The sequence below is a fragment of the Thamnophis elegans genome, chromosome 1 (genome assembly GCF_009769535.1).
Source record: "Thamnophis elegans isolate rThaEle1 chromosome 1, rThaEle1.pri, whole genome shotgun sequence".
Classification (NCBI taxonomy): domain Eukaryota; kingdom Metazoa; phylum Chordata; class Lepidosauria; order Squamata; family Colubridae; genus Thamnophis; species Thamnophis elegans.
This window is the reverse complement of record NC_045541.1, coordinates 26,519,154-26,546,335: the sequence shown is the minus strand read 5'-3', so window position 1 is coordinate 26,546,335 and position 27,182 is coordinate 26,519,154. Positions and strand designations below refer to the sequence as shown.

The 27,182-nt window shown below is 38.8% G+C and overlaps 1 protein-coding gene across 1 annotated transcript in view; it reads left to right on the top strand.

Moving 5' to 3' along the window:
- MYO3B (myosin IIIB) overlaps nucleotides 1-26,560 on the top strand; it is a 261,296-nt gene extending 234,736 nt beyond the window's left edge. Inside the window, 4 exon segments of the mRNA XM_032238384.1 lie at nucleotides 8,196-8,205; nucleotides 24,214-24,314; nucleotides 24,717-24,763; nucleotides 26,449-26,560. Coding sequence (XP_032094275.1) covers nucleotides 8,196-8,205; nucleotides 24,214-24,314; nucleotides 24,717-24,763; nucleotides 26,449-26,560 — 270 coding nt within the window.
- Nucleotides 26,561-27,182: the final 622 nt, after the last annotated feature.

The following is a 27,182-nucleotide window of genomic DNA, read 5'->3' as shown; positions in this document are numbered from 1 at the left end:
ACAAAATTGTGGAGAAAGAAATGAATGTTCAAATGACTATAGTAAGAAAAGCCTCTTGCTGAAAGCAGTCAATCAAAGAAAGCTCTTGAAAGCAACAAAGGTGAGGAGTAAATATTGAAAAGGAATAATTGAAAACTAATTTATTAATTGAAAGAACAACCCAATGCATGGTCAGTAGTTGACTGCTATAGAAGGGAGAGCTGATTAAAGATCAGGAGTATTAAAGAAAGAAACTGAAGACTTTATTTTAACAGCTTAAGAACAAGGTTTGCCAATTAATTGCATCAAGGCAAAAATTCAACTTGTAACAAACAACAGCAAATGTCTCCTTTGTAGTAAAAAGGATGAAACAATTCACCTTTTGGTTCAGTGGCCACAGCAAAAATTCGCAAACTGACTATAAACAGCAGTATCATTTAGTTGCTAACTTTGCTAAGGTTTGGATTGAATGTAATAAAAATGACTGGGACCATCACATTAAGAAGACTTAATTGGAAAATAAACAAGTTAAAATCTTATGGGACTTTAAGATTCAAACAGATAGACTCCTTGTTCATAACATACCTGATAAAATAGTTATTGAAAAGAAGAAAGTCTGCTTCATTGATGTTGGTATTCTGGCTGGCTATAGGTTGGGGGGGGGGTGGCAAAACTTACAAATTATCAGTACTTGAAGATTGAAGATGAATGCTTATGGAAAAAGAAATTATTTGTGATAACCATTGACTGGAGCCATTGGAGTAGTACTTCCTCAACATCTAGAAATATTGAATTTATCAAACCTGAACATCTTAATTTTACAAACAATCACCCTGGTTGGAATTGCCTATATTCTTAGGCACTACTTTAATAATTCCTAAGTCCTTGATTAGAACTTTAATTATTTCCACCAGCTTTGGACTGTTCTAAGTTATGGGTTTTATAGCTAGATAATCAGTTTAACGAAGTTTACTACAGACTGAGTCAACACAAACTGACTTAGTCTGTTTGTTTGTTTGTTTGTTTGTTTGTTTATTAAATTTATAAATTCATAGGCCTCCCATCTTGCCTCCAGATAACTCTGGGCGGCTTATAGCTGATCTTTACCTCACTCCCACCACCAGTGAATGGTACTTTGCCAACTATTTACTGAGAAACAGAAAGCACGAAGTCTTGATCTAGCACTTTCCCAGTGTCATGTGACATTCCAGGGCGGCAACCCAACAGACCTGGGTCTGGGAACTAGGTAAAGGCCAGTGCCATATAAGCAATAAAGGGTACAAGGATTATCAGAATAGATGAGTGCCATCTATTCAAGTGAGGAATGATTTGAAAATTTATAAATTCTATATTCTATTGGTATATATTAGTATGCTTGTGTTTGTGTGTGTGTGCAATTCGTAATAATTTTATAATTTTTATCTGTGCTTAAGGAATAAATATCCTGCATTTTGCCCCTCTTAGCTGCATCATGAAATAGATCCAGGCAAATAGACCATAACAGCGCTGATCTCACCAAAGGATTTTTTTGGGGGGATTGAATAGGGATTTTGCTCTAATTCTTTGTAGCAAATATGTAAGCACTTAAATCTGATTATGGTCCAAGGTCCCTGGAGGATACTAGAGAAGATTACTCTAATCGCTATGCCATCCTGGTCTATCAGATTCCTTTTGAAACATGCATATTTATCCATCACACTATTCCTCTTCTGAATAAGCAATATTATACAAACCACAAAAAGTAGTGGGAAATAATAAACCAAAGCAATTCACAAAAGTATAACTAAACTTAGTTTACGCTAACTCCATTCCTTGTGTTCCTCCGTATGTTTGTATCTTTGCATCTTTGCAAGCCATCCTTGCTTCTATCATATCCAGACACTCCTTCATTTGTTCTGAAAACTTTTCAACCTTCTTTTTTAAAGTACCTCATCAACTTTCTCAGTTTCCTTTTGACCCATTGATTCTTCTTTCATATATTTGTTGAGTAGTTTGATCCCCAGTCATTCTCCCTAAATGACCAAACTACTTTCACATACTTCTTTCACATTAATCAGCTTTTGCACTCACATTCATTCTTAATTTTATTTCCTTGTTTTACTCTGGTTTCTCTTCAGATCGTATAAATCTTTCACCTTTTTCCCCCCTTGTCTTACCACAGATACTTCTTAAGTAACAATTTTCCATCACATTTCATTTACTATTAAGTTAATCTGCCACAACATTATTTTACTTCCATATGCCCAGGGCTGGGTTCCTGCCAGTTCTATAGAAGAGGTTCCACAGATCTACAGTGCTGTTTAGAACCAATTCCAGCTCCCTCCCACCACCCGTCCGCACATCATGAAGATGAAGAGCGAGAGGAGGAATTCTGGGAGTTGAAGTCCACAAGTCTTAAAGCTGTCAAGTTTGAACACCCCTGGGGTTTTTTTTCTAAAGGGTTAGGAGTGCAAGGGTCTTGTAACTTGACAGATTTAAGACTTGCATACTTCAATGCCAGAGTTCCTGAGCCAACATGACTGGAGGAGGAATTCTGGGAGTTGAAGTCCACAAGTTTTAAAGCTGTCAAGTTTGAACACCCCTGGGGTTTTTTTCTAAAGGGTTAGGGGTGCAAGGGTCTTGTAACTTGACAGCTTTAAGACTTGCGTGCTTCAAATGCCAGAGTTTCTGAGGCAACATTTTGGTTGCTAAGCAAGAGCGTTGTTAAGTGAGTTTCACCACATTTTACAAGTTGGCCATGCCCACCCAGTCACATGGCTGGCAAGCCACTCCCACAAAGCAGGCCACACCTACAGAAGAGGTTCTAAAAATTTTTGAAACCCACCACTGCATATGCCCAAGTGGGGAAAAGTATGATTTTTATGTAGCCATTTTGTTCCATTCAACAAATGGTCATTCCTTGCAATTGACCACATACTATACTCTTATCATCCTAACAGCATTTGCATGTTTTAAAATTTCTCCACCTATTTTCTCATATTCAGCAAGCTTTCTACTAAACTACATTAATTCGTCTGATGGTTCTAGTTTTGCTCTGATTGCTTCTTTTGAATTCCAACCATAAAAGTATTCACTGCCCCATCTATTTTGAGAGTAGAATTATATTTGGAATAGATGAATGAATGAACAAGTTAATATCTTGAGAGCTGAAGATCATGGGCAAATCAAATATGAAGAATAGACATAGGGTTACAGTCATTGTCATTAAGCTCCAAATGTTTTGAGCTAGCAAAATTCAGGAGCTTTCTTCTTGAAAACTGGATTATTGGCAATAACTACACCACAGTTCGGGGTCATTAATGCTCTCCAAATTGAATGGCAAAAGTAGTAGTAGTTTAATATGCTGCATGCATGTAATATTCTTCATATTTCCACTTTCTGGCTATCTGTTTTTGAGTTCCTATTGTTTAATAGCATTTAATGGATTTCTTTAGGAACACTTGCTTTCCAAGTCATCTTTCAGTCTGCCACTGCAGATTTAAATTACTTCTGTGATTTATTCTTTTAAAGGACTCCACTTAAGCTTGTGAAATGATTTTCAAAAATGAAGTGCCATGCTTCCCTTGTTTCTGGGGCAGACTGATGGTTTTTGTAATTGGTTCTGTTTCTAAATTGCTGACTTCATAGGCGCAATATGAAACTGAACTTAGAGGCAAGTGGGTGCATAACAGCCCCACAGAATCCACAAGTATTCTTAAATCTTTAAGTCAGCATGTGTAGTGTCTATTTGTTTTATGTGCAGTGTGGGTTTGGCAGTTATTTAACAGTGTGAGCCAGTGGATTTAATGATCTTCCTGTGATTTATGCATAACTTTTATTAATTGCACCAGTAGGAGTGAATCTTGACTAGAAATAAAACCAAATGTCTCTTCCATACTGTTTTCAGCAAATAAATTCATAATTGCTGTGATATATTCCTTTTTCTTTCTCTTTTTGTAACAGTAAATATTATATGGAATATTAATATCCTCATTCCCCAAAGTTCATATAGGCTGAAATAGCTTTTCATCAGGAATGTCCTGAATAGCTGACTTGTTACTAACTAAATGTGCAAAGACTACAATGATTTATCATAATTTTATTCTAGATAATTCCATTTTTTTGATAGTGATTTTATTTTATTATTTTTTGTATCAAATTTCTATACTGCTGTTTCATCTGAATGATTCTGGATAGCTTACAAATAAAAGACACACAATAATGTAAACACATATTTAAAAACAGAATTCGGAACAGAGTTAAAACAGAATTAGAAAAATAATTAAGATTAAATGTTAAAAAGTTAAAGGTTAAAAAGTTAAAAAGACAGAGAGAGCTTCTTCAAGCTACCAACCATTTCCAGGATTGTGTATCATTCTTAGACCTCCATGTTAGTTGGCAGAACTAGGTTTTAACTTCAATTCAATTTGATTCAAACCTTTATTGTCAGAGTACAACATGTGTACAATGAGATTGGCTGAGCCTCCCTTCGTGAACCTCCCCAACTCACAATGAAAGACATAAAATCCCTAGTTCAGTGAATCCTACTAACAAACACCCACTTCTATTGCACCAAGTGAACTTATTGTACATTGCGCTGGCCCCACAAGTCAACACAACACTCTTTAGGAAGGCCAGAGAGGGGTGTCATTTCTTCTCTTTGGGTAAGATATTACAGAGGGAAAAGGCAGAGAAGGGCCTTTTCCTATACCTAGCCAGTCACAATTCATTAACCCCTGGGATCTGCAACATACCTTTCCTGCCAGGGTTGATGTCATTGACATATTCTTTTAGAGTAATCTATTCAGTATCTCATACCAGATCAAGGTACTGCTTAAAACCAAAAACCTCTTCCTATCATCCCCTTTTCCTACTTTACAGGACACCTCTTCTCTCCATGGATCAGCTGTCCTACTGTTCTAATGGTAGATTTAGCTTGAAAAAAAGGTCTGCTGAATGGTTAGTTGTGGAACCTGCCCAGTAGACTAGCCTCTCTTGATTTACTGGGCAGCCACTCCCCCCCCCCCCGATCCCATGGGTGGATTTTGACAGCTATCTGAAACCTTTTTTTATTGAACGTCAAAAAGTGATGCAGTTGGACGCTGTAAAGGTGAACCTTAGAAATGAAATTAGAAAATCTATGTGTGACATGGAATAGCTTTCATAAATGTAAGCCAGTATAGGTCAAACTGAATTCATTAACTGCATGTTTACAGTTTACTATTTATCAGGTTGGAAACATATCAGGCTTGTAGAATCTTTGTATTAAAACAAAATAATCCATCATCTAGAGCTAGATAAAAATAGTGATTAAAGCAGATAGACGTGGTTGGAAATATTTGAATAGAGAGTCTTTGAAGATATGGTTAACTAAGGGATTTGTAATGAATACTAGCAACCTTTTCCAAAGAAAAAAATCTAGTTGTTTAAGCAACTTAAAGACCCGTGGCTGTTTATTTATTCCATAGGTATCAGAAATTCTTTCCTGTTTTATTGCAAATATTCAGAGAGTTACCAATAGATATTCTTTTTTATTGTCAAATGTTAGTGTATGCTTTGTTATACAGAAATATACTACAGTACATACTGTATCATGTATTTATAATAAACTATATAATATAATTGATTTTTTTGTGATGAACTTTAGCCAAATTTCAAATAAGAGAAAGAAAGCTATTGCTACAGCAAATGCGTTACCAAGAAATTATCCTAAAATGATAAGCAAAATACCTAAATCAAAGTTTTATGCAGTTATGTGGCTTGGTGAAGGTAGTTGGCAACCCAGAATGTGAATGAAGAATTAACATTCTTAAAAAATAGCAAATATAATATTTATATCTGTGACTTGCACATCTGGAAATGCAGGACATTTTTGGATATCATATAAATGCCCCTGTTAAGAAGATGTCGGAAAGAGGTTTTACCAGTCTATAGTCAGAGTTTCTGAGGATAAGGACTCTTATTAAATCAAACTCCTATTAGTGTGGAAGGAAACACATTAAATGGGTTCTTAAAAAAGCCCATGTTTACACATAATGCATAAATATATCTCAATCTGCAGTCTAACATTTGATAACATTTTGATAAAATTCAAGAACACTGGTGAGAACATTCTGATGATCAGTGTGTTTAACTGGTTGTTTTGTCACTGAGTGAACCCTATAAGAATTAATTGGCCTATATATTCAGGTGAAAGGCTGAGACTATATAATTCCCCCATACAAGTTTCATGCCAACAAGATTGATAGCTGTCTGTCAACAGCAGAGATAACTGCCCTGTAAGATCAGACATGAAGCTGACGCTATGTAATATATTACTGAAGTTATATCAGTTAAATAAGTTACTGAACAAAATCAAATTACAGAAACAGAATATATAACTATGGATAGTATAATAGTGAAGCAATGGGAAATTGTAAAGTATTTACGAAGAGTGCATTCTAAGCCTACTTCTTTGTAGTATGAAGTAGTTATTGGACGAACACCTAGAAACAGAAATTGGAGAAAGCTAACACAGCACTTCAGCAGCAATAAAACAAGAAAGAGAAATTTAATTACCAGTACTGAGAAAGTCATTAAAATGGAAAGCCATTTAGGGACACCATAAACACATATAGCTATTTTTGCAGAAGCTGGAATAAGTAGCTTGCTACGCTTTTATAAAGCAAAAATCTGCAGATGATATGTCGACTTTAACTACGTTACTACTGTGCTGAATAGAGAGGACTATATAGTGGCATTCTTCAAAGGGATTTATGCTGTTTAAATATAAATGTAAAGTTTTGTTAGCTTCCTTTGCTACTGCTTCGTATTGATAGCAATGGCAATAGCAGTTAGACTTATATACCGCTTCATAGGGCTTTCAGCCCTCTCTAAGTGGTTTACAGAGTCAGCATATTGCCCCCAACAACAATCCGGGTCCTCATTTTACCCACCTCGGAAGGATGGAAGGCTGAGTCAACTCTGAGCCGGTGAGATTTGAACAGCCGAACTGCAGAACTGCAGTCAGCTGAAGTAGCCTGCAGTGCTGCATTTAACCACTGCGCCACCTCGGCTCTTATTGATACACCAGCAACATGTTCTCGTGTTTTAAATGGTGATGAAAAATTATACTTTTCATGTAAATTTGCATTAATCTTTCATCTATTTTACTGAAGAGCACAACATCTTAATGTACTGTAGAGATTTGTCTCAAACTGCTCACTGATTTATGTTTACCTATAGTCCATCCTGGACTAGAAAAGCTGTTTCACATCTTACATGGTTTTTTATGGATGGTGCTACAATACATGCAATATAACAATCAAGTACCATGGTAGATTACAAGAGAGATGTGAAATATATTGTTAAAAAGTAGTAAAAGGCAAGTCATCACATACCAAAATAATTTATCCTGTCTTATGTTTGGAAATGCAAAATAGCATATATAGTGCTTCTTCTTTCCATTGTAACTGATCCTGATATATTCATATGACATATATATTTAAACATATCTATTTTCTATGCTTACATTTATATTTATCGTATATGAAGATTATGTCCTAAGAGCAATTTATTTACTTTTCATGTCCATCACAGTATGCTTTGTTTTTCAATGATATTGTGGCAACGTAAATAGCTTAGATTTAAAAGCCAGTCTTCTGCAGATTCATTCAGAAGTAAGTTGTCAAATTTGGACTGTAAAAATGTGGGGCAACCATTAGATGGTACACAGAGATACAATCAATTCTAACCCTGGGTTGCCACACCTTGTATCTAAATTTTTACAGACCAGAAATGATAACCGTACATTCTGTTTGATGAGGATTACATCCTAGTCAGTATGTAGAAATTACAGTCTTATTCTGGTATGAACTTATGAAATATCAACATTATTTATATATGTAGCATTTGTGCAGCCCTCAAAACTCACATTGTTTCTGAATTCTTAAAACAAACTTATAAGGAGATAAGAATTACCATTGCAGCTGGTGAAGGAAGCTGTAGCTGAGAGTTGGGAGCTTCCCTAAAGAATACACAGCAGGGGTGGGATTCATAATAGGGGTATCCTGAGTCAGCCATTAAATATGTGGGCTGGATACTTCCACATCTGATGCATGGCTTCACCTCCTTAAAGACCATGTCAGAATTAATCTTGAAGAAGAAGAAAAAAACTTATATTAGTTTCAGTATATTAGTGGCCTTTTAAAATTCCCAAGCTAGGGAGTCAGAGGTGGGTTGCTCCTGGTTTGGCCCAGTTCGGTAGTGGTGATTTGGCCTGGGTCGCAGAACCGGTAGTGACCCAGGCTGGGCACACCCCTGAACTGGTTCCCCGGTCTCTTCTGCTGTTGCTGGCATGTTTTTGTGCATGCGCAGAACATTTTCTAGTCAACTGCGCATGCAACCAGCGCATGCATGAGCGCAGCATGGAGCGTGCATGCAAAGAGCACACCCATTGAAGATGTACCAACCCCTGCAGAGAGTGAATGGAGTGGGAGGTCTGGGAAGGGGAAGGTGTCACTTCTGAAAGGTAGAGCTTCCCCTTTCTTATTTGTGAACTATCACTACCATTCCAGGCTCCCCCCCTCTCTCTCTCACCCACCCATCCCCACACGCACCTGTTCTATGATAAAGTTTAGGGCTGCCTTCTCTAGAAACAGGATATTGTCCAAGATTATTTGTAATACACCAAACAAATGTTGGATTAGGAAGTGATGGGTCACAGTTTTAGGAAGAAGAGTTAGCCCATCCCGAATTTCCCTTAAGCTGAAATTTGTTTTAGAAGAATCTGATTACTTTGCATAAGTGCCTTCATTTATGTATTGAGGTTGAGTGTGTAGTTACCCATGCTGTTGAGTCTTTATGGCAGACCATATGACAAATAGATATCAGAATGGGTGTCTGCATGTATCATACATGGGAAAGTATTAGGTATGTATGAATGTATGTGAATCAGAAAAAATGTCATGATCCTCCCCCATACCATTAATCTTTCATTTCAAAGGAACCCAACTTAACAGACCTTAAAAGCTGCTTTAAAAAAGAGTGTGGTTTCCTATTATTTCTGTCTTGTGCTATCCCATGTGGGAGAGTTCACTACAATATGCACCCAGCTAAAGAAGGGTGGCAGGGATAGTATTAAAACAATAGGGACAAAAGGGAATCATACTGTGGCACCTTAACAACTGGTAATAAATATAATTCACGAGACAACCTAAAAAGAACCAAAAAAAAAAAAAAACACCCCTTGAAACACCCATCTTGAAAAGTGTATGATCTGTTTAGTGTGCCTTGTAAATTTAAACCATGTGGTTCCACCCAAAATTACAGTGTTGAAAATAAAACCATACGTCATGAAACTCTGCAGAGGGAAATGCATGACTTCTGTTTTCAGAGAGCATGTGTGCAGGAAGATTGAGAAGGTTCGTCTTAGAAGTTATAAACAAAAGGCAGCTCTCCCATTTATAATTGTGCTAGAAGTTCTGGAATCCACATGACATCAAAGCAACTACCCTAATGAATTTCTTAGCATTTTTTGACTCTAAGAACATATTCCATCCATTTGTCAGCTGTGACCAGGGGGGCATTTGCCCAGGTTCGCCTGGTGCACCAGTTGCATCCCTACCTGAACCGGGAGGTTCTCACAACAGTCACTCGTGCCCTTGTGACCTCTAGGCTGGAGTACTGCAACGTGCTCTACATGGGGCTGCCCTTGAAGAGTATTCGGCGACTTCAGCTTGTCCAGAATGCAGCCGTGCGAGCGATCGTGGGTGCACCTCGATTCACCCACGTAACACCTATCCTCCGCGAGCTGCACTGGCTGCCTTTTGATCTCCGGATTTGCTTCAAGGTGCTAGTTGTCACCTACAAAGCCCTTCATGGTATTGGATCTGGGTACTTGAGAGACCGCCTACTGCCAATTACCTCCACTAGACCAATAAGATCCCACAGACTAGGCCTCCTCCGAATTCCATCAGCCGCCCAGTGTCAACTGGCGACTACCTGGAGGAGGGCCTTCTCTGTGGCTGCTCCGACCCTGTGGAACGAACTCCCCGTGGAGATTCCAGGCCTTCCGCATAGCCCTTAAAACCTGGCTGTTCCGGCAGGCCTGGGGCTAAAGACTTGCAGCCCCACTTCGAATGGTATGATTGTTGTGTTTTTTAGCTCTGTATGGTCTTTATGTTTTGTAACTTTTTGTATCCCCTCCCTTGAATTGTGAGCCGCCCTGAGTCCCTTTCAGGGAAAAGGGCGGCATACAAATAAAGTAAATTCAAATTCAAATTCAAATTCCATCTGACTAAACAATGCCATAATTGGCTGCTGTTGCAAGAAACCAAAGTGATTAAAAAGTCAGAATGCCCTTAAAAAAAGGGAAATCCTTCAACATTATCTGTCCTGGGATGATGTTGGAAGTTGTAATGAAAAGGTCGCTTTTAATGTTAAATCCTCAAACAAGGCGGTAATAATCATATGCTAAATATATGCTAGATGATCCTCACTTTTTATCTGCATTCAACGGAATTAAACTTTGAGGTTCATTTCATATTCCAAATAATGAGTGAAGGAGCAAGGATGACCCACCTTCAAGTCTGTGCTTTGTGTTTTCCATGAGTCATTAGAATCGGCATAGCCAGATGGCAAGAAGCCCAGAAGTGTGAATCATCTTAAGATGCACAGATCTTCTGCATCCAAGAAAGTCTTGGATAGTTCTGCATTGAGGAGACTTGAAAGCTCAAATCATGTGGGGTACAATAATTATGCCTTCTCCAGTATAGACTCCTAGGAAGATGGCTCATTTGGAACAGTGGCTCCTCAAAGAGCTAGTAGATAAGATCCTCAGTGGAGCAGAAATTCAGGTTCTTTAACAATCTTCCACTTCACAATATCACATCTCTCACAATATGCTGTTTGGGAACAGGGAATGGCGTTGTGCATACTTTGAAAATGACTCGAGAAATTTGGACATCACAAAAGCGTTATTCATTAAAGCCCTTTTTTCAGGCTTCAGTGTATGTCCAAAAAGATGAACTTGCTTTAAAGAGTCCATATATTAAAGGTAGGGTTTTGTTGTTGCTGCTGCTTGAACATCTTCAGCTGTTGGTGACTCAAACAGCTGACACTGTACAGTAATTGTTTTTATATTTGTTGAGCCCAGGGAAAGGAATAAATAGAATAGAATAGAGTAGAGTAAGTAGAATAGAATAGAATAGAATAGAATAGAATAGAATCGAATCGAATCGAATAGAATAGAATAGAATAGAATAGAATAGAATAGAATAGAATAGAATTCTTTATTGCCCAAGTGTGATTGGATACAAGGAATTTGTCTTTGGTGCATATGCTCTCAGAGTACATAAAGAAAAATAAAATGGAATACATTCATCAAGAATCATAAGATACAACGCTTAGTAATAGTCACAGTTTACTAACAAGTAAATAATAAATAATAAAGTATTGTGAGTTTTGAATTAAAATTAACTCTAGTTTTCGTGTTTTCTGTATAACTTACAAATAGTATTCAGAATAATATTGTTATGCAAATTATTTGTTCTTCTTGGGAATTTTTTAAGGCAAAGAAATAATCTGACTATCCAACATCTTCTGAACTGTGATTGTTTAAGAAAACCAGTGTATTATTATACTTAAGGATTCTAATTATGACTTCAAAGGTACACCTTAATTCTAAACAAAGCTTCTGATTTTATTTCTGTAAAAATGAAATCTGGCTATCGAAGTCTACATTTTACTAGCAATTGTACACTAATATCTAAATATATTTTCCTCTTTGGAATTGGGATAATACATCCATTAACTGGCATAATAGCCAGAAAAGCATTTATTAGTTACCAAATTGAGACTTCAAGTGGAAAAATGAGGCCTGGGAAAGTAAAATACAGTTGAAAAGGACTTTATCAAAGGAGAATATTTTTTATTTATCTGCACAAAAGTCTTCTCTTCAAGTTACTAACATGCATTACATAAGGTATGATCAATATGTTTTACTTTGGTTTTTAAGTACTTAGAAATAAATTAGATTGTAGGAGAAAAAACAAAGGACAGATTAACATAACTTTCAACATTGCTTAAATTTTCATGAACCTGGACCTTGCAATGTTGTGATGAGCTCCCTGGAGTCTGTGCTAATATTTGCCAATAATTAAAGATTACATTTTCATTTTATGTTTGCTGTGTGTGTCTGTCTGTGTGTGTGTGTGTGTGTCTGTGTGTGTGTGCTTTCTGTGTGTGTTTATTTTCTTAATTATTAATGAAAACTTTTAAATGGTCCTATTAATTTGGGTTACCCCCTCCTCTCCATTTCTTGGTTCTAATTTTCTAATGCTTGAATATTTAAAAGTAACATTCTTCAAGTATTTTCCCTCTCTCCTATTCCCCTCCCAGCTTTTAATTAGTGTAGATTATTCAGAAGGAATGGCAATTTAAACCCTGAAGCATACAGCCCTTGGGGATATTTCCAGTATCATTCTCTGAAGTGTCTTAAGGATTAAACAATATCTTATAATTCAGTATATGAAATAATTTTTCAGTTTACTTTGCTAGGAGGCAATCTGGTTCCTTTGGGCTCCCAGTAGAACCCAAAGCAGGATAAAAACCAGCAGGGGGTAAAATAATTCAGCTCATATTTCAAAATATGCAAGGAAGCCAGGGTTCTTTTCCTATTCTTTCGCTTTGCAGCAAAAACTGTAAATAGAGACACTATTTCCTCTTGGCGGCATTTCTTGGCGTAATCATGCAATCCAGCAATATCATATAGTCAAATGATCAGTGCAGGAAGTATAGAAAACAAGAAGCAGCTTCTGAATAATTCTCCATCCTATGATGTGTGGAACATTTATTGTTAAAAAAAAATTCAAGAGCCTCAGGCACAGGTATATAAATATCCCCCCATAATAGGGGTGGGTTCCTATCGGTCCTTGCCAGTCCTTGCGAACCGGTTGGTCGGTGAACCCAGAAGTAATTAACTTCCAGGAACGCCAGTACCGGTCCTGGCCCTTGTCGCTGCAAAGCCTCCTTGCCGGCGCGTCGCAGCTCACTTGTTTGCTCCCCCGCCCATCTGCACTAAGCTAGCCCAGCCTGCTGCTCACTGATTGTTTGGAGTCCAGCCAATCAGTGAGTGGGCTGGAGGTGAAGCGTTTAAAAGCTTCATGCTTGACCTCCATTTGAAAACTCCCTTCGCCTTCCAGGAGCTTGCTGCTTCCCCCTCAGGTAAGCAACTAAGCCCCAGCGGCGGGACTCAGGAGGCTTCGGGTGGGCAGCGGCGGGCCAGCTTTCACGAGAGAAGGCCTTCAGGCCTTCCCTCACAAAAGCCGCGAGCTGGCATATGCCACATGGCCGAAGCCGGGGGGCGGTAGCAGCCTAGCTTCAGGCCTTCCCTCGCAAAAGCCACAGGCTGGCGTACCCCACGCGGCCGAAGGCGGGTGGGGGGTGGTAGCGGCACAGTGGCGGCTGAAACCGGGGGGCGGTAGCAGCCACGCGGTAGCAGCCACGCAGCCGAAGGCAGGTGGGGGGCGGTGGCCTAGTTTGGCCTAGCAAAAGCTGGCGGTAGCGATGGCAGCCTAGCTTTCGCAAGGGTAGGTCTTCAGGCCTTCCCTAGCGAAAGCCGTAGGCTGGCGGCGAAGGCAGCCTAGCTTTCACAAGGGAAGCCCCCCGCCCCCCTCTCTCCAGCCTCACCTGGCTGGCTAAGCCTGCCAGGTGACCTGCTTAGTGTCTTACCTGTTCCTGCTGCCTCTCTGCCTGCCTGCTCCCTGTTGCTTCCATCCATCGCGACGAGGATCCATCGCATCGGAGTGCTGCTGATTCTGCCTGCTGTTAAGTGACCCGGGTTTTTTCTTGTCACATGGGTGGCAAGCCACTCCCACAAAGGAAGCCATACCCACAGAGTAGGTTCCAATTATTTTTGAAACCCACCACTGCCCCATAATCACCCTAGTAAATAAACTAGTGGCTTTTCACCAAACTTCAGGTCTTTATTTGTAACATCCTCCCTCCAACTGACATTGTCAGGTTTTTGGAAGTCTTCTTAGGATAAAAGCGGATGGGGATAAGATAAACTAATCCAAAGAACTCACTGTAATAATCTTGAGGTAAGTAGATTAATAGTTCCAAATGATTTTCTTGCAAACTTTTAGGTGTTGGGAGAGTTGATTATTTATGAAAGGGGTATGGATATCTTTTTGTCTGTAATAATAGAATCCTTATTCCCTAAGTGAAAATTGTGTCAAAGTCTATTGCGTCAAAGTATAAAAATGGAAAATATGCTTTATTCGAGAATTTTTTGGGGGGGGTGTCATTTGAACTGAAATGCAGTTACAGAATTTAATATCAAAGAGAAAATTAATACAGCTTTCTGATCTGCTATGTGAGGTTTGGATTGCTAATGTGCAGTGATTTACTCCATTTTTTAAAAAATTATATATATCTGACCAGATATTTTCCCAGATCAGTGTATCTGCTGTTTTTCCCTGTCCTACTTAAACCACAAGGCCCAACACTTATTTTTTTTTTTGCTGCCACAAGTTACTTTATACCTTTTCCTTATTTTTAATAAATGAATGTATATATTGAATGTTTTTGTCACAAAATGTCTGTATAAGCACATAGTGGAGGAGTATTTTTGTTAATCAGTAACTTTGGACCTTTCACTATATAATATATATATATATATATATATATAATTAAATTATTATGTCATTATTCTTCCCTTCTCCATACATGCTTCTGCTGTTTTGACCTGAAACTATTACCAAGTCATAATGCATTCAAAGTAGCATGAGAGATGGGATTGGAACTGAGAAATTCATTAGGAGAAAGTTAGTTCTGCAGGCACTTTGGACTTCAAAGGCTGAAAGTACAAGTTGGTTTGAGACAGATCTAAAAACTTGACTTGTCTTAGAAACATCAGATGCCTGTTAATACTTGCTAATATTGTATGATAGGCTTATAGGAAATAAATATCAACCAACAATTTGAAAATTGCATTCGGCACAAATTGAAGTTTCCAGAACTTTGTTTTGCAGGTGTATACCCCTCTAGGATGTGGTACTTTTTCATTATTTCTTCCTTTCTTAGACTGTTATCCAACCTTTCCAATTCTGGAGTTTCAATGTACGCTACCCATTGATTCTTAAGAGGTGTTTACTAGTTTTCCCATCCTGAGGCAGGTCTACATTTAAGCCTGCTGCTCCACAAAAAAGAAGCTATGCTGTAGCTGATTCTCTTCCAACCTCAGTTTTAAGCTCAGTTGAGAGATACATGGCCTTCTCTTGAAAGAAAGAAAGAAAAACTTAAATTCTTCCCATACTTTATTCTCTTCCCAATTTCCATTCTTTAAAGCTGGGAGAATGATATTCAAAGACAAGAAAAGGCAGGTGAACGTAAAGGATTAATGATGGGCTTTGCCAGCTTCTGAGAGTAGAAAATGAAATAGGACAGCAGACACGAAAAGTCCATTTTGCACAAAATGGAAGGAAGAGGGTACAGGAGAGAGGGAAAAGGAAAGGGATGCTGGAGGGGGAAACAGGAGAAGAATAAAGCAAGCAAGGGGCAGAAGGAACCTAAGGGGCATCTTTCATCAGCAGGTCACAGGAGTTTGAATGCTGTATTTCCTTTCTTTTCCCTCTCTGTTCCTATAGAATGGTGTTGCTGAGAAAAGCCAAAATATCATCCCCAGGGACTGCTCTCAGTTTGGTCATGTGCTGTCTGGGATACTTAAAGGAGATAAAAATAAACAATATCTCTGATGCCTACACAAATTCTGAATCACTCAAGCACTCAAGGTCCAGTTTAAGTAATGGGCTAAGCAAATAAATGCACAAAAGATACTGGTATTCTGGTGAATCAGGAATCTTTCTATAGAACAGCTTCTCTCTTCCTACAACAAATTCAGTGGGGAAAAATGAAATGTGAGATTCACAAATAACAATTAAATAATGATTATATGTTATTCTGATGTCTGTTCCTTTTCTTTTTCTTTCCTGTCTGGATCAAAAAGTCCTCCTTTTAAATCACCCAGATAGATTCATAAGCATTTGGGAAAAGAGTCTAGCAGAGAACTGCAAGACCTTGAATCTGAGGTCAGAAAGAAAAGAAAAGTCTCTGATGAAAAGCTCAAATCCACATCCCACCAGGAAGATTACTTCTTTTCAAGTTTGTCACAGTCATATTGACTACTCAGTGTGGGTTTGGTTCATTATAGGACCATCTAAATTGACTATTGAATGCTTGATGAATGTCATGAACAACCAAGAAAACAAAATGGATCATCAGAGAAATCAATTAGAGTTGTCACTCAAGGCATTAATAACCTTGAAGATTGTATTTTTCCTCCTTTGGATGCATTATGTGAAGGCTGTAATGCTAGTTTATTAGTAACCTTGACTATCACTAAGTGTTGTATCTGTTTATTCTTGATTAATTCAATGTATTCTCTTTATGTACATTGAGAGCATATGCACCAAAGACAAATTCCTTATGTGTCCAATCATACTTGGTTAATAAAGAATTCTAATGCTAGGAATGATGGAAGGAAAGAGAAGAAACAATCAACAACAAAGAAGGAGTCAATTTCAATGCCACTAGAAGACCTGAAAGCGTGCCACTAGAAGACCTGAAAGACCAGGGTAGGGACAGATTGTCATGGAGAAAATCAACTGAAAGTCAACTCCAACTTGATGGCTCATAATCAATCAATTAGGAACTGACTGATGAATCTAATCTAATTAGATACCCACCTCAGCATCTCACCACTTCTGGATTCATCCACACAATTGCTGTTTTCTGAGATTGGTGTGTGTGTGTGTGTGAATATTAAAATCAGAATAGATTACATCTGCTAAGAGTGAGGAAAAATAGTATAGTTAAGAAAAAGATTATTTTTCTCATAGGATCGTAGAAGGCTGCTGAATGGTTAGTTGTGGAATCGTAGAATCGTGGAGCTAATTTGAGTTTGAAGCCAAGGCGAAACTGATTCAGTTTAAACTGAACTGCTGATTCAGAGGCTGAGAGAGAGAATTTATACATTTGGATAAAGAAATGCAAGGTCTGTCAGGAAAAATTGCCAGTTTGTATGAGGACCCAAATTGTTGGGGTCCAATGAGCTGACCCTGTAAACTGCTCAGAGAGGGCTCTAAAGCACTGTAAACAGTATTTAAGTCTAAGTGCTAATGCTATTTCTGAAATATTAGTTCAAACTGATATTGCTGATCTTCTGAATCCTGAGTAGAAGACCATTTAGTTGTTTGAATAAATTGACTAAGATTCATGTTGTATATTCAATAATTTACCATGCAGTCAGGTGACTAAGTTTTTCCATGGGTCAAAAGAGCCACCTCTGAATATGCTCCCATCTTGCTTCTACTCCTCAGAATTGATTCTTCTTTAAAGGTTCTAAAAGGTCCTTTGGATGCTGCTTTTCAATTTCAAATTATAACAGTGTTCGTAATGTTTGTTGCTTTGATTTTACATGCAACACACAATATTGTAATGTTATGGATTTTATACTTTAGGTATAAATACATATCAATTAATACCATTAGTTCCTAAATTTAATAAATACCTTTAAAATAGCATCTCATGATAGTTTCTGGACCATAACATATTATGATCATTCACTGATATAAAACCACCTCAAATTTTTACATACATACATACATATATTTGCTGATAAATAAATGAAGGGAGACTAGTGTAGATCTATTTCAAGCTATTTAGCTCTCATAAGCTAGCCATACCCTTACTGGGATTCGAACTTGGGCTGTTTATACACATTAGGCAGTTATATTAACCTCTAAGCCACAAGCTCTCCTCCCTTATCAGCTGAGCCAGGGGAATGATTAAGTGTTTAGTCAAAGCACCTGGTATGCCCAAATATGGCAGTATGCTCCCACCCATATTTGGGCATACCAGGTGCTTTGACTAAAATATATATATATGATGAGTCTGCATATAGATGGGAGGTTGAATAACTGGTCCTGTGATGTAGTTGTAACTATCTGGAGCTGAATACACTTAAAACTATAGAGATGAGAGTGGATTGTAGGAGGAGCCCTTCCATTTTACCACCTCTTACATATTCAACAGCTCAGTGTCAGCAGTGAAGTCCTTCAAATATTTGGGTACTATAATCTCCCAGGACTTGAAATGGACACTTAATATTAGAACCATCATTAAAAAGGTACAACCAAGAATGTTCTTCCTGAGTCAGCTCAGGAAGTTCTGACTGCCCCAAGAGCTGTTGGTACAGTTTTACAGGTGAATTATTGAGTCTGTCATTTGTACTTCTATAACTGTCTGCTTTGGTATAGAACCAAACAGGACAGGTACAGACTCCAACAAATAGTTAAGACTGCAGAAAGAATAATTGCTTTCCACAGAAGACCTGTCTATTATTTGGGTTAAAGGAAGGGCTGAGAAGATACCTGTAGACCCCACACATCCTGGACATAAACTGTTTCAACTCCTAGTTTTGGGACGCCCCTAAAGGGCATTGAAAGCCAAACAGCTAGACGCAGATTTCCCCCCCCCCCTTGGGTCATTACTCTGCTGAATGCCTAATTCCCACAGTACTGTTTTATGCTTAAGCATATTTACCCATGTAGTAGGGATGTAGTTTTATTATTTATCCTTCTTATTGTCTTTCTTATTCCGTCTTATTCTTACTATTATTGTTGTGATTATCATTATTTTGTTGCTTTGCATGTACAATGAGAGCTTCTGCACCGGAGACAAATTTCTTGTGTGTATAATTACACTTACCCAAATATAAAGTTGTTAGTTTAGTATGCAAGATACAGAAAAAGCATGTCTGTTTTGAAAATATGACATGTCCTGATATTCTTTTATTCTTCAGGAAATACAATTTTCCCCTGTCAATTGTTTCCTACCTGTAATGTAATTTGTCAATATTATACTATCAAAAAGAAGAAATGCATTCTGCTACAATACCTGAGGGTTTTAAAAAGAAGGTATATTATCCCTTTCATTGACATAAGACTATTAGGAAGATGTTTCCAATAATTAAATTGGATAATGACTAATTTAAAGTAATAAAATGCTGGTCTTTTATGACTGAATTCAAGTTGTTATTCAAACACTGCCAAAATGGGGGTAGGAATCTCTTGGTCTGTAAACGGGCTAAATAAGGAATAAAGTAATTGAATATTACAACTTGAATATTACAACTTGAATATTAACAAGAGTTAATATCAACACTACTGTATTGTAGTATTGATATCTAATTCTAATTCTTTTTTATTTCTCCTGCTCCTATTTGCTATCCAATAAGTTGTCATTCTTATAACTTTTATTACATTTTGGTAGAAGAGACAGAATCTTTCTCAAAGTTATATTTAAATTTTTATTTTTAACATGTTATCATACAGAAATGTCTCAGTCTACTAAGCAAAATTTCAGCTTAAAGCTTTAGCGTAAATCTCTTCACTATAATCTTAAAGCAATAAGCCTTAAAGGAATTTAAAAAAACTGCAGTGCTTTTATAGCTGAATCAAAATTTCCTATTCAGAGAAGTGGGTGTGTGACATCTTTGTAATTTTGTTAAGAAGCTGCAAATACAGCAAAATAAGGATAAAATTAACTAACAGTGGCAATCCTGCGCCTTCTCTTGGTGATATTACCTTTACTCACCAAATATCACTGCAGAAAGCATTATCTACTTTGGATTTGAATTCCTCATCATGGCCATTGAGATGTATGATTAGGTCCAAACCTCTATCAGAATGAGAAAAGTGCTTTCTGCTCTCAGTTTATCATTTTGATATCAAAAAAACATTGCTCACAAAATGACAGCAACAGTTGCAAAACAGAGAAATGAGCAGAGAAGGTTTCAACAAATGCTAATTTTATTTATAACAATTTGGCGATTGACTTTTGGATTTTAGGATCCTACTTGGAATGTAGCTGCAAAGCACCTGTTGGATATTCACAGGATGTCATATGGTTTGCTGTGCTGATTTGCACAGTTATGTCACACAGGAGACATTTACACGAAGTGCAAGTTATTATTTTTTATTCAATATATTTATATAATGCTTTTTCTTTAGTCACATCTTGAAAGTTGACAATGAAGTTTAAAAAATGATTGGACCCCAATGCTGGAAACAAAATAATATCCCCTGGGACAAATTAGTGATAAAAAAAACCTTTGGATTGAGCAGAGATGGACAAATTAACACTGAAATTAAAAGATAAAGAAGAGTCGGAATATTATGAAATTTGGAACAATTGGTACAAATGGCTGCAAAACAAGAATAAAATTAAGTCAAAAAACAATATATATATATATAATATATATATAATATATATATATATATATATATATATATATATATATATAACTGTGAATAAAAGTGTGTAAATATAGAAGCGAAATATTATATACATGTACTGATTTAATGATACAACAATGTTGATATAATGACTAATGTGTTGTAGAAGGGAAAAAATAATTTAAAAATCTGCTAATAAAAAAATAAAAAATGATGGAGTTCAGTAATAAAATTCAGTGCAAAGGTTTGCTAAGAATAGCCATATCTTGACCCCGGAACCATTATTCAGAGTGATGCACATCCTGTAGTGGGCTGGGATGAGCTCCCCTTTCTTTGGAGGTGTTCAAGTAGAGGATGGACAGCTATTTGAGTTTGAACTAGGACAGTGATGGCAAACCTTTTTGGCACCGTGCCCAAACCGAAAAGCATGTGCATACACGTACATATGCACGCACCAGAACCCCAGAACCCCGAAGCGCACATGCGTTTACCTGCCAGCTTCTCTTTGGGTTTCCGGCATGCGCATGCGCACTGGCCAACTGGTCTTTGCATGCCCAGAACACCGGAAACCTGAAGACCAGCTGGCCTGTTTTTTGACTGTTTTTGGCCATTTTTCAGGCCGTTTTCTGGGGCATTCTTCAGGCTGTTTTCAGGCCATTTTCTGGGCTGTTTTCAGGCCATTTTTCGGACTGTTTTCAGGCCATTTTCTGGGCCATTTTCAGGCCATTTGGGGGGGGGGGGCAGTTCCAGGCTGTTTTTCAGCACTCCAGTGCCCACAAAGACCAGCTGGCTGGCATGCAAGTGCGCATCAGAAATTAGAAGAGCAGCTGGCGACGGTGCACATGCCCACAGAGAGGGTTCTGCATACCACCTCTGGCACCCATGCCATAGGTTCGCCATCAGGGAACTAGGAGATAAAATCCATTAAGATGTCTCTTTGTATGACTGTGGAGAGTCCAGTTATCCAGGTCATACCTGTCTCAAAAGTGCTTTTTCAAAAGGCGACTGGACAGTTTTTTCCTTGAGGAAGAAGAAGAAATTTAGTTTCTCATCCAAGAAACTTCATCCGTTGTGATGGGGGGCAGGGGAGGGGACAGATGGAGGATAGGTTCTGACCAGGTGGTGGTGGGACTTCAACTCCCAGAATTCTCAGCTATAGCTATGAAGGCAAGGGAACTCTGGGACTTGGAAGTTGCAAGATTGGGAATCACTGATGTGGAAGAAGAACTCCAGTTCATGTCTACTTTTTAAAAAGAATAGACACTTTACTATACTGCAGCAATTCCATTTACTGACATTTGTATGAATTAACATTGAAGTTTAGAAGGAACAAAACAATAGGACTTTGCATGCTTTGAAAATGATTCAGAAATGCTTCAAAATGTGTGCAGCATATTTTTAAGGAATTGACTCAATTGCATTGAATTGACTAAAACTGCTGTGTCTTACCCATAGGTGTCTTTCTGTTGGTATTTATAACTCAGCCACTTCACTTTACATTTTTTCCCTTTACATTTAAAAACAGTTTATCTGTGAAATCAAACAATAAATGGGCAACATCGCCATGTTCTAATTTCGGTATTTGAAATTGATTGCTGCAAAAATCATTCCTTTGATCCAGCAACACAATTTTTGTCTGCCACTCTTATTGCCATTTCTTGAAATGCCACTTTCTTAATTAATTGTTATACTGCTCCAGAGTTAGTTTTAAAACATTTTATTTTTTTAAAAAAAGGAGCAGAAAGCAACTGTCAGGCCTGCAGTCATTTTTCTTTTGGATGTTAGGCCTGCCACACTTACTATTATTCTACTATGCATTTTCTATTGTGGGGAAATGGGAGGGAGGATATTACGGAGTTGGATGGTATGGAGCCATAACAAAATTCTTTCTAGAAAGCCAAGGTCATCCTTTGTCTCTGTACCTGGCCAGAACTGGATGGGTGGAACTGCCAGCGTCGCAGTGGGAGATTGGACCATGTGATAGACTTGTGGGTATGGAGGCAAGATCTTGAACTTTCAACTGGGTGGAAAAACTGGGAAGCTTTCAGAATCAGGTTTTCCTAGAAGTGCCAACATGGCTCTCTTAATAAATTGGAACTTTGAGAAATCCTTTGCCTCGGAATCTGATTTAATTTTGGATGCTATTTGGAACCCTGATAGCAACCTTTAGAATGTATTTTTGTACTGCCAGTTCAAATTGCACATAGTGTTAATTTTCCAATATCTCACTGTTTCAGAATATAGTACCGTGTTTCCCCGAAAATAAGACAGGATCTTATTTTCTTTTGCCCCACAAAATATGGCCTTGGGCTTATTATAGGGGGAGGGCTTATTGTTTTGGGGATGCCAGGCAGCTGCTTCCTTGCGAACTGGCTCTCAAAGAGCCGGGCACAGCCTCAGGGGCAAAGCAGCCATGAGGTGACCACACTCATGAGCAACCGCCCAGCAAACCCCCTCTCCAGCCAGGCAGAGTCTTCCAGCAGCCAGCCCACAACCATAGAGCGCACTCCTAGAGCGGCTGCTGCTGGAAGACTCAGCAGCCGAGTTTTGGAGTTTGGAAGCTGGAGAAGAAGTTATGCTTGGAGTGCGGCGGGGGCGGAACAGGCGCTTGGGCAACCTCCCTCTCCAGCCAGGTAGAGCTCCATGCACTGACCCCGAATGTGCCAAGCAGCGGGAGCTGGAGAGCGGGACAGAGTGCCACATGCCTTGGCGCCTTAGGAATACCCCCTAGGTCAGTGAATGGCACTCTGCCTGGCTGGAGAGGGGGTTTGCCGGGCGGCTGCTTGTGAGCATGGTCACCTTATGGCTGCTTCGCTCCTGAGGCTGTGCCTGGCTCTTTGGGAACCAGTTCGCAAGGGAGCAGCCACCCAGCAACTCCCCCCTCCGGCCAGGCAGAATGTCACTCCCCAACCTAGCGGTATCCCTAAGGCGCCAAGGCACGTAACTGCCTTTCCCCCCCGGCTCCCACGGCTTGGCGCTTTCAGGATAACGCTAGGTCAGTGAGCGGTGCTCTACCTGGCCGGAGGGGGGGTTGTCCAGGGGGCTTATTTTTGGGGCGGGCTTATATTTTTGTCCATGCAAAAAATGTGGCAAGGCGTTAGTTTCAGGGCAGGTCGTATTTTCGGGGAAACACGGTAGTAAAGCTATGAAGTTCTCAGAGGTGTGATTCCAAAATACTGAAAAGCAACTGTTATGCATTTATTTATTATTTATCATATTTAAGAAGAGCACAGAGTCTTGATTTTATGCCTTTATTGAAGGCCAAGAGATATTGAAGGCCAACATCCCCTCCAGGGGGAGTGTTTCCACAGGGTGTGGGCAACGTCAGAGAAGGCTCTCTTCCTGGACCTGGCCAATCAGAATTCATTTGCTGACAGGATCCGCAACACACCTTTGCTGTCCGCCTGGGTAGGGCGAACTCATGTAACCTGACCCTATGCCATGTAAGATTTTTAAAGCTTATAACCGGCATTTTGAATTGGATTTGGAAGCAGAGCAGCACCCAGTAGAGGTATTACATTCTTTGGGTGCCCAAGGTTGCCCACAAGGCCACAATTTCTACCAGCTGAAGCTTTATTCATCGCATTCTTACCGAGCTAGAAACACATGCCTTCTTTGTATCTGCTTCAGTTTCATTTCTTTGTCTGGGATGACAGATATCATAGCTTACTCCTTAATAAGTACCAAGATTATTTATAGTTCTTATCCCGTCATTCAAAGATGCACGTGTGTGTTTTGCTCCAAATATCTCAATACAGAATACAGCAAATTAATGTTGTTGTTTTTTTTAAAAAAACATTTCCAATGTATCCAGTATCCTTACATTTCTACTGACATGGGGAAATGACCAAAGTTAGTAAATTCAGAACTGTGTATAACAGAAGAAAGAATTATGTTTGACTCCCCAATAAAAAGTTGCTTGCAGTACCTGGCCCTGCCAAGACCTAAAAACTGCACTATCTCTTTTTACCTTCAGAAAACTGCTTAGAACAGAAGCAGAAACCAGCCCGGCGAAGATGTCAGCAGCCCAAAGTGCTGAATAGCCCTGAGGACAACATATATTATAACCAGTTAAATGTAAGTTCAAAGTGGCCGTACAGCTGTTTTACTGTCTTTGTTTCCCATTAATAATTCTGGTATTAATACCTGTTCTAAGCCTACCAGCCCCACCCACCCACCCCCAGTGCCCTCTCCCCACCCCAGAGTTCTTCAGCTCTCGTCTTGAACATGTGCTTATGCTCTTTATCTGTTGCTTTCATGTCAGGATGTCTGCCTTCACGGTGAATAATTGATGTGGTTTATCAAAGACGAGCAAGATGCATGCTTCATCAGGCTCGCTTGAGCCCTTTGATCAAAAAAATTATGCTGTGACTTCTGATATTATCAGCATCTGCTTGCATTCAACACAAAATCACTTTGAATTAAAAATTAACGACTTGCTGCTTTGCTTTGACTGTGTGTTCTTGGCCCTCTCCACAGGGAACTCTAGGATATCAAGGGAGCAAAAGGAAGCCAAGAAAACTTGGGTAAATATCCATCTTCTTAGTTCTAAGTAACAGTAAACAGAAGAAATCCTTTGTGAGATTACAGGGAAGGCGCAAACTTTCTAGAGCAATTTCTGAAAATCAACAGCAAGCCTTTTCTCTTTATAGCAGCTGTGGGCATTTTGGTACTGATGCAAAAGGAAAGTGTGTGTCTAATGTGAGCTGTATACACAGGGGGGAATTGGTCTTTCCTGGGGGGGGGAATACGCTTCTCAGCAAAATGCAGGCAGTTCGTTTCACAATGAATTTGCTAAAAGTAGCCAATGGTGGATCTTGTCAAAGTAAAGACCTGCAGACTGTGAACCCAGACACGACAGGAGGGACAGCAATTCAGAAATCCTCCTGATCCACAGCATAAACTGGCTGGAGGGGGAAAGATAAGAAGGAAGGTCATATGTTTCCACAAAGAGCAGTTCTTGGCTATTCTTTCCTGGCTCTTGTTGCAAAGGCTGCTTTTTTATATGGCATTCATTTTATTATTATGGTGACAAGCATTATGTTGCTAAGTATATTGAGCTACATCTTTGAACATGCTGGCTGGAAATAATGAACAGTGTAGCCCAGAAGACCTGAAGGCTTGGGAAAGACCACACTATAAAGAGACTCCCCCCCCCCACTCTTTTTATAGGGAAAATCATGATGCAATATCCTCTGCATTATTTATGGCAATACCAGAATCATACCAGGCAATGAAGCATGCTAAACACCTGAATATAATTTAGCTTGAGTTCTGAGTAGCGGTATCAAATATAGACTGTGCTTTAAGTTTGTCCTATGGTGTATAGTTGAATAAATCCATGTATGTGATCCATGTATGCACCACTGATAGTTCTCTAGAACTTGTCCACCAAATTTAAACTATCCAAACAAGCAAATGTTATATTATCTGTGTATGCACATTAGATCTTCTGTCATTGTTTAGAAGTTGTCATGGATGTCAAAGGAACAACTTTAATCTTAGAATAAAGTCTTATTGTGCTTGAAGATGTTATATATAAATACATCACGAACAGACCTAACTGGATATAAGAAAAGATCTGGTGGCTGAGATCATAAAACCAACCAGCAGATTTTAAGAAGTCCATAAGCCAAACTTGGGAACAGTAGCTCTCTTCCACATGTGTTTCCCAGCAACTGGTGTCAAAGAGGCATCCTCTTTCAGGAGATAATAGAAGCCATTGATAACTTTATCTTTCATGAAATAAGAAGTATCTGAGCTGTTCTTGTGATTTATGTTTCTTATGCTCTTTACTGCTATAATCAGAGGTTACGTATCTTATCTCTATCTATATTGTGTGTTGGAGTAGAGATCAAAATGGGGTTTCCCAAGATTCTCCCATCTAACAAGTGGTATGGTGAAGATTCATGCCTAGCTGAGAGTACAGATCACCTAATTAAAATCTGAAATTGCTATAAATCAAAGCCAGAGCTTTCTACTGTGCTGTGTAAGCACCCAGAATTGATGCAGATTTGCTGGTGTGAGAAATACTATGCTCTCAGTTCCTGTAGGAAAGCTAGATTCTTCACCAGCCTCTGTTAGATATTCACCTCAAAATAATGTTTGCTCCTCCACTCAGACCCAATCATGTCTTGTACCAATTAAACAAAAATACCTAGAGATATGACGTGCCCTTTATAATGCTTTATTCTGTTTTAATTTTCCTTAGTCAAATAAAATTTCTGGATTGGGAAGATGAGTATTACAAGTCATTATCAGTGGTAGATTCTATCACAGAAGAAGACAACACATTTCAACCCCTTACTCCCTTTCAAAGCTGAACTTTTGCTCCCTAACTCATCAGTGTGAGGCTGGTAAGGAACCCAAGATGTGTTTCTCATTTTCTAGCTGACTTATGGATGTGTACATTGTGTTGTATAATGTGCACATATGTATATACTAAGAGCAGATCTGCCAAATAGTGGTACTCAATCAGTCTACTGCAGTGCTTCTTAAATGGTGATCTGCAGATCCCCCTCCGGGGGGGGGCACAATGTCATCATAAAGAGTCCACAAAGTCTTGAAGAAATATAATTTAAATCTTGTGTTAAGTCTTGGTGGTCCATGGCCACAAAAAGAATTTAAAGGGGGTCCATGGTAAAGAAAAGGTTGAGTAACCATTGGTCACTTTGGAATAGAGGGAAAGAGGGAAACTGATGTCACAAATCACCCAACCACAGACATGGAACCTGGAAAAGTTTGACTTAATTTGTAATGCAAGCACCAAACCAGGAGACTGTTACCACCCCTTTAAAATGCAATATATTGGCAGTCCCCCCCCCTCTCTGTGTGTGTGTGTGTGTGTGTGGTGTTTACATTATCTTGCAAAAGAGAATTCAATGATAGGACATGGGGGGTCTTATTTTCCCCAGAAGAGAAGGAAAAGCATATCAAAAGCCTATG